Here is an 8591-nt window from a genome sequence, read left to right on the forward strand (position 1 = left end):
CTTGGAGTGTTTACCCTCCTTAGAGATAACCCAGAGTGTGACTCAGGCTTGAAATACTATGTAATTATGGGTAACCCGAGTCAGACATGGGGTGATGGTAATGAGCTGCTTTTACACTCTTAAGTCCGAATAACTCTCAGGATAGTATTTTTCTGCCATCTAGTGGATTTAATAAAATTATGCTGCAAAACATTAATGTTTCTTTGTGTTTTGCCACTCCAATTTGGCATCAGTATACATGAGTGGGATGGAGCTTTCAACCAAAACACAATGGTGTGTAAAAGGGAAGCCAATTTTAGAAAAAAACTGAAACCAAACCATTAGTTGAATCAAACAATAGTGAAGACAATGTGAATTGGTCATCAGACGTTGTCACGGATAGGGAAACTAATGCATTTGGCAACGTATGACCAATCCGCCATGATATGCTTGGTGACTTTAGTCATGTAAAACTGTAGTGGGGTAAAAGGTGACAAGAAAGATGCTAGCCCCCTAAGCACTGTTCAGAATGCAGCAATTGTTGATGAAATGCAGAAGTCACTAAGCCTTGCATTTTGGTAGCCTACAATAACAGAGTGGACACATTGATTGTATGGTTCAGGGACAGACCTCTTACCTTCTCATGCGGAAGCAACAGAAAATATATAAGAAAGGTGTGTGAAGAAACATCCTTCTACTGTGCCATTTGCGGTGTCAGACTGGGTGTTGTTGACTGTTTCAAAACATATCACACCAGAGATATGTACTAAATGTATCAGTAAATCAGTACATACTATATTTATGTTAAGATTTTGATATTTACATGTTTCTGTTACATGTAATGGCATTTTTTCTTAGTGGAAGAAAAAAAAAGTCATTTACTTTTTTACCGGGGGCAAACTTAATGCTGTGTAGTTTAACGGGGAAATTAGTGTGCAGACTCAATCAGTTCAGCCAGTTTCCTCATTTACACTCCATGGGTTGCAATCAAGGCACTTGCACCCACAGGGATAAAAAGAGCCTGAGTAGTTTCGATTGAAAAAAGGGGAAAAGAAGTGAGGAAGTAAAAAGAAGAAAAGATAAAAGAACATAATCAGTTGGGGTTGGTGTGAAGAGAAGGCGGAGAAGCGAGCAGCGGAAACCCTGTGGTGGAGCTACGTTAGAGGCTCTTGGGGTGGTCCGGATCACTCCTGCTACTCTGTGGAGAGCAGGAGTGATCGGAGCTCTTAGGGATACTGCAAATGCTGTTGGAGGTGATAGGGAAGATTGAGCCAGTGGATTCTGAAGGGTGGTGACAGGAACAGGAGTTGAGAAGGAGTGAGAGAGATCACTGGATAAAGAAATAAAAAGGGAATTCTGATTGTTGATTTTGTTCTTGGTTTTATAGAATATTTATTATTTATTTGGTGATGTTAACTTCCTCGCAAAACACTGGCTTATTTATTGATGAAGCAATGCATTTTATTTCATTTTTGGACACTGCCTTGTTTATTGTTAATAAAAGCATTAGCACTTGTTTTGTACCAACCCGTGTTGCGATGTGTCCTATTTGCCATAGTCCATCTCAGCTTATGACTATTGATAACCCGGGTTCAAGGGGAGTATGCCTGGTGCAGGTAACGAAGGCATTACAGCACTTTTACTGTCTCTTCAGCTGTAACTTGGTTCATTCTTGAAAGAGTGGAATCAGGTTTGTTGACTGCAACACACATAGTGATCACAAAGTAAGCTCCAACTTTTGTAAATCTAAGTGGAGGATGCAGTCATTACAGTTCTTAATAACATGCCTACCATTGTTAGACATACATAAATGAAAGATGTGTGTGTGTGTGTGTGTGTGTTGTGCGTGTATGTATATGGAGCAGTCTGCTCTGCTCACGCTCAACCCCAGGCACTAGATGGCACATGCTTGCACCTCACTGTTCACTACAAAAGACCTGTGTGCAGCAAACACCGCTGTGCTAGTGAAACAGATGAAGAGGTACAGCGTCGACAGGAAACAAACGCTGTGGCTCAACAATGTGCAAGTGAAACACCTCAGCACTGAAGGACAAGGCTTGAAGTTTTCACTAAAACATTTTCTGTCTGGAGGTATTTTCTTTAGAAAAAAAATAATAGGACTCATATGCCAGTGATACAGCTAAGATATGGTATTGCCAGTGTCTTCTTACAAAAGGCATTGGGGCAGCAAGCACAGGTGGGTCCACATCCTCTGCACTGGGTAATTCATAAGAGTTAGCTGATCCCTCTCCAAGTTCACAAATATTGTAAAACTGCTAGGGAGTCTTCAGGTTGTTTTTTGTTCTGAAGACCACTTGCAGCTAGTCAGACTTATGACAGAATATACACTAGTTTAACCATGTAATAGGAGAAAAGGGTTCTCGTATTGCCTTCCTCTGATAGAAGTCTCCACAATGACGTGATCAAGAGCCATAAAAATAAATTTATTTTATTAGTGTGTTGTGGATTGCCTTCAGAAAAATACAGGCAAACACAGAAGTGTAAAGAAGGCTTTAAGGATCAATATTCCTTATTTGCCACCCCAAAAACTGTTTTAGACCCCCAAAAACACTTTTTAGTGAGTTTCACATTTAGCAATTGCAAAATTGTCAGAGAAACAGATTTTAGTGCCAGTTTCACAAAACCCTATGCAAATAAAAAATTGGCATCTTCTTAGTGTTTCTGATTTGGTGGTTCAAATTATAAGTGTAAAGAAAATTTGTATTTTTTTTTTTTAATTCCAGGACAAAATGCAGATTTTGTGCATTACAGTACTGCTTGGATTAAACCACAGTGAGAACCCTCTTGTTAAAGCAGCCTCAGTCCGTGCTCTTGGTGTCTATGTTCTTTTTCCTAACCTCAGACAGGTAAACTCATCTACAGTGTTAACATGCTTTTTGCATTTTCCAGTAGAATGCTTAATTCAAATTTAACATATTTTTAAGGATGTGAATAAATTTGACTGATTAAGTAATTTTTGAGTGGAGTTCTTAATCTTTACAATTACAATCCCATAAGAATACTGTACTTTCTTAACAATGCTGAATAAAGACAGTAAAAAATACACCTTAAGGATTTTTCATTGTGTTGGCATAATATAGGATGGATTACAAGTTGCTTTGCACCCATCTGTAGATTAGAATTGCTTCAGCAGTATTCATCTATAACATATGCTTATGAAAACTGGGTTGATACCTAACTACTTAGGAGTATTTTTAACATTATTTTGTAACTTTTGCATTCACATTCATAATCCTTAGCATGCTCTGGACTGGACTATATTTGAAATATATACCTGTACTATGACACATTGCAGTTTTTGTGTTTTGTTTTTTTTTTGTTCAAGATTAATTATTGGATATTAATTAGTTATTTTTTTTAACCATCTACTAATAACATGTTTTTCTTTTTAGGATGTGTTGTTTGTGGCCGACACAGCCAATGCCATCCTGATGTCTTTGGAAGACAGATCTCCAAATGTCAGAGCAAAAGCTGCCTGGTCACTTGGAAACCTTACAGATACACTCATTTTCAATATGTGAGACATTTGGGCTTTACCAATTGCATTGTAATTGTATCTTCTCTTTTGTGCCTTGTGTAATGAGATCAAGTTAATGTTTAGAGTTGTAGTTTGATATGCATCTGAGTCAACTAAGCGTAGGAGAGTCTCGCATTTAGAAAGAATGATACCATAAACTAGGCCTGAAATTCAGGATTCAAACCCTAAGTCACGTACTCCAGGGCATGAAATCATACAGTAGGAGAGATAAGAAGATCTAACAGAATGGTCAACAGTGATATTTTGAATGCCATAGCTCCAGGTGTGACTCTATTGTTCGTTCTACAGATATTTAAGCACCTTTGTAGTATACTAATGCAATATAGAAATAGTAAAAATATTTTCTAGTTGAGTCTTCTTCCTCCTTCTCATCCTCTAAAGCTTTTCCCACTTTTATGTGAGGTTGCCATTTTTGTCTGTTGTACATTTCCTCACCTGATACTCCTTTCTCCCTTAGATCTCTCTTCAAACAGTCCATCCACTTTCTGTTTGGTTGTCCTCTTCTCTTCTATCCCGACATCTCATGTCCATGCTTTTTCTTCCCACATTGTTTACCTCTTATCTCATTAAATGCCTATTGCTCTTTAATCTTGCTTTCCTTTATTTTCTTAGAGCTTTTCACAGCTTGATCTTATCAAGCTTTTTTTATTCCACACATCCAATCTCAACATCCTAATTTCTATAACATTTTGTTTCCTTTCTTGAATGTTTCTTACTGCCCAAGATTCTGATTCCTACAATAATGCTTATCTGACCACTCTTTTTTATACAGTTTACCCTTCACTCTTACACTTATTCTTTGGTCACACAACACTCCTGATTCCTTTTTCCAGTTTTTCCAACCTGATTGCATCCTGTGGTTTATTTCTGAACTTAACTCGCCATCATCTTCTTTTGTTGCACATAGATAATTGAACTTTTCCACCCTTCTTCATCTTGTTCTTATCCCTTAAATCATAGATATTCAGTCTTTTTCCTACTAATCTTAAGGTCTCTATTCTCCTTAGTTATTTTTCTCTACTTTAGTTCCCCTTCTGCAGCATACTTATACAGTAGTTGCCACATTGCACAGTGTTATCCACAAATAACATGCACCTTAGGGCCTGATCAACTATTTCCCTAGCAATAACATCTGTAACTAGATTAAAAATATATACACAGTATTCTCTGATTTTTCCATATATGTAAAACTACTGCACTACCTATTTCATCTGCTGTTTTGTGTGGAGAAGTCTACTTGAAGAAAAACTGAAAGTTTCTCTTTTTTTTTTTTTTTTTTTTAAAAGGGAGACCGTTGGTGTTTGTTTTCAGGAGGACTTCTCAGATTTGCTTCTTTTGAAAATGTTCAAATCTGCTACACGAGCTTCTAATGACAAGGACAGGGTAAATTCTTACAAATTAATTCTGGAATTATTTTTATTTTTTGGTAAGTTGGCAACTGTTGAAAATCTGTGATTAAGCAGACACTCCGAGAAAAGTCTTACATAAATGTGTATCATTTAAATTTTAGTATAGAAATGCTGCCTTCTAGTGGCTCAGTTTGTTTTCTTACCCCAAAATGTGGTTAGTCCAACCACAAGACTTCAGCCATTTCACTGGGCACTGGTGTACCATACAGTACAGTGTTTTTCCCCCAGCAGACTGTAAGTTTTGTTAACTACTGAAGCAAGTCTTAATCTTCTGAAATCATCTAGAATTCCTTAACACAAATTGTTAGTTCTTACACATAAGTTGTGTTTCTGTGAATGTCTTGCCACAATGCTCTGAATTTCCTTGAATGGATTTCCTTTACTTAATGCAGGTGAAGAGCAATGCAGTGCGAGCTCTAGGCAATCTACTGCACTTTCTGCAGCCACATCACATCGCCAAGCCACATTTTTTAACTGTAGTGGAAGATTCATTCCAGGTACTAATCCAGACTGTTCAAGGAGATGCCACCATGAAGGTGCGCTGGAATGCCTGTTATGCTCTAGGAAATGCGTTCAGAAACACTGCACTGCCTCTTGGTAAGCTTCTTCAGTTGTTCTGGTATGAGTTTGAATTCCAGGAGCTACCAGCTGAAATACTGTAATATTGTACTAGATTATTTTGGAACTTTGACCATCGTGTACACAAAGACAAAAAAGTTTAGATAATGATCGATTAAGTGTGCTACTTGTGCTTATCCTTAGCGGTTATTTCCTTGTGAAAACCATCAGGAAATTTTTCATGGGATAAGCTTGGAAATGTCCTTGCAAACTACACTTTGGAATAGGTAACAGGAGTTCAGGGTTAAAGTAAAACAATATGTTGCTCCATTGTGCATCATATCCCTGATGCTATATCATTTTATATTTTAATATTCTAGATTGTGGAAGGGGCAGAGCTTATGTTAATTGAATCTTTTATTCTAGTGAAGCTGATCACTTCAACAGCCACACTACAGTAAGCCTCACAGAGAGTATTGTCTTAGTATTATATTTACAGTATATAAGACATTACTGACCCATGTAAAAATGTCCTGATATCAAATGAGAATGCTCTGCATGGTTAGAAGTCTATACCCCTTCATTTAAATCTCAGCTGTTGTTGAAATCATGTCAAGCCTTTAATAAGCTTTTGTAAACAATAGCATTTAAGTGAAAGTTTTAGCATATTTAGTAAGAAATCATTTAAAATTTTCAGTGTCTATAATGGGTTTTGTAACTATGTTGAGTGTCACTTTCAAACAATGCCGTGGGTATCAGAGTGAAGGTGGGTGACTGGTCCACTGTGGGTTATATAGTCTGTGCTTTTCTTGAGGATTTGAATCTCTTTTCTGATCGTAACAGAGGTGTGCTCTATGGTTGTTTGTTTCTTGCTACTTTGCTGGCTGAATGACTTACTATTTGAGTCAAAGGTACTGCATTGTTTTTGAAGGAATATATATTAGTGTCTTTCTGTATCCAATTTCTTTCCTTTTTTAAGAGAAAAAAGAAAATTATGTAATTGTTCGCCAAAACATCTTGATCACCATTATTGTAGGATCTCTAGGATTCTTAGAAATATCTTTGTTCGTTTTGGAAATCATCTAGGCCTACTTCTCTCAAGAAATGTTAGCCAATATATTTTGAGTTCAGAACTTTAAATTTTTCTTTTTAACCATTACCTTCAGGTACAGCATCTTGGACTTCAGAAGCTTTTGGTGTCTTGACCTCCGTAGTAAAATCCTGCAAAAACTTCAAGGTGCGCATCAAGTCCGCTATGGCTCTTTCTATTCCAAGCAGCAGAGAGCGTTATGGTTCCAAAGAGCAGTTTGCAGATGTTTGGGGTGCATTGGTACAAGCCCTCGAGAAGAGCGAAGACACAGAAGATTTCCTGGAATACAAGTATTGTGCTAGTCTGCGCACACAACTTTGCCAGGCTTTGCTGCATCTGATTGGCTTAGCAGATGAAAAAGACTTGGACTGCATCTCCAAAACACTAGCAGAGAAGGGAGAAGCCTTCCGAGCTTACTTCTTGCACTACCACATCTCCACAGCTGAAGGCAGTGAAGTACCACCTTGTTTGGGCCTCCAAGAAAGAGCTCAAGAGCTGGAGAAGGTTATTGTACACCTAAGAAGCATGGAGCAAGTCCCGCAATTTCCAGAAGCTGTGGTTACTTATTTGGAAAATATTTCACAAAGTTGTTCTGGCTCTGCACAGGCATCTTAAGTTGTATGGTCAGATTTTAGAAGCTAGAAGTAGTGAAACAAAGGCTTGAATGAGTGGTTCCTGTTTTAATCATGTTCAGATGGATTTTTTGGATGACAGATTTCATAAATGATGTTTAACTAACTTTGCATACGTGGTTACATTATGAATGCCAAATTTTTCAGTTTGCTTAAAATGCTCAAACTGTAAGAAACTGAATAACTGATAAAAGTTGGTGGCTTATTCTTTATTCTGAGAAGGCCTATGTGTGGGTCACCAAACACAGAAGTGACTTATACATGACCCCACCTTCATATAGCTGGGCTTGCCCATTTTTTTAATTACACTGTTTTCATATTTTATGTATTCTGTCTTGAAACAAAAACTATGCAATGTCTTTGAAGGCCTGGGCTATGGTAGTATTACCAGTGCTCTGATGCCCAGATGGTGCTGAATTATTTCCTCTCCACAATTTACCCATTTATAGCCGAAATCAGTGCATACTCGTTCACACTCATTATTCTCACATACATCTTCTCCTACAGTTGGTTTGCACATTTTACCAGCACTTCACAACAAGAAGTTAATTCCATTTAAAGCACATCTGGTGGAAGGTGTTATTCAGAGTGCAGGGTAAATAAACTAGCACATTGTGGTTATCATGAATTAAAATAATACACTTCCATGTCATATATTTATTATTCTTTGTACATAATATACAAGGAAACGTATGGCTAAAATGTTAACTTTGCACCTTTTGAAAGATTTATGTGTTTTAAGTAACCTGAATGTGATCTGATCATCTCCAGTGTCATGTCTGTGTCTGAGCCTCTCTGTCCATCTGTCTGTGGCATACATAGATCATGATCAACCATTTCCAGTCAAACTTGATATTTTAATGCAGTCCTAAAACACTAAAACCTTATTGATTATGAGTAAAACTGGCTCAGTGGAACTTCTATTTTACCAAATACGATTGTCTCTTTTTTTAATGGAAATTGTGTCTAAAAAAAATTTCCCTTTTTGGGAAAAAAAAAATACCAAAGCATATAAAAAAATCATAAGTTTGCAGAAATGTAAAAAGTCAAATATTTTAACTGTTTTTCAGTTATTATTATTTGTTGTTATTTACAAACATTTCCAGTCTGCTCTCATTTTATGTTTAATGTTGAAAAGGGTTTTGTGCTCAGCGGCCCCATTATTTTTTTTTTGTTTTTAAGCATTTTTCCAAAAAGCATTTTTTAAATAGACGTATGCATAATATTTATTTGAAACATTCTTGAAATTCTCAGCTAATTTTAAGCAATCACCATCAAGAAGACCTGACATGTCCACATGGTGATACCCCTTGCCTTTTAAATCTGCTTTTGGTTTTACCACATTTATTTATAGCAAGCGAGGA

At 37.0% G+C, this 8591-nt stretch overlaps 1 protein-coding gene across 1 annotated transcript in view; it reads left to right on the top strand.

The window, feature by feature from the left end:
* Positions 1-8160, top strand: part of heatr6 (HEAT repeat containing 6) — a 60235-nt gene extending 52075 nt beyond the window's left edge. The window contains exons 16-20 of the mRNA XM_039757257.1: positions 2724-2846; positions 3393-3517; positions 4825-4921; positions 5340-5544; positions 6672-8160. Of these exons, the coding sequence (XP_039613191.1) occupies positions 2724-2846; positions 3393-3517; positions 4825-4921; positions 5340-5544; positions 6672-7210 (1089 nt within the window). The 3' untranslated portion in view covers positions 7211-8160. The remainder of the gene's footprint in view (positions 1-2723; positions 2847-3392; positions 3518-4824; positions 4922-5339; positions 5545-6671) is intronic.
* Positions 8161-8591: the final 431 nt, after the last annotated feature.

Source organism: Polypterus senegalus, chromosome 6 (genome assembly GCF_016835505.1).
Source record: "Polypterus senegalus isolate Bchr_013 chromosome 6, ASM1683550v1, whole genome shotgun sequence".
Classification (NCBI taxonomy): domain Eukaryota; kingdom Metazoa; phylum Chordata; class Cladistia; order Polypteriformes; family Polypteridae; genus Polypterus; species Polypterus senegalus.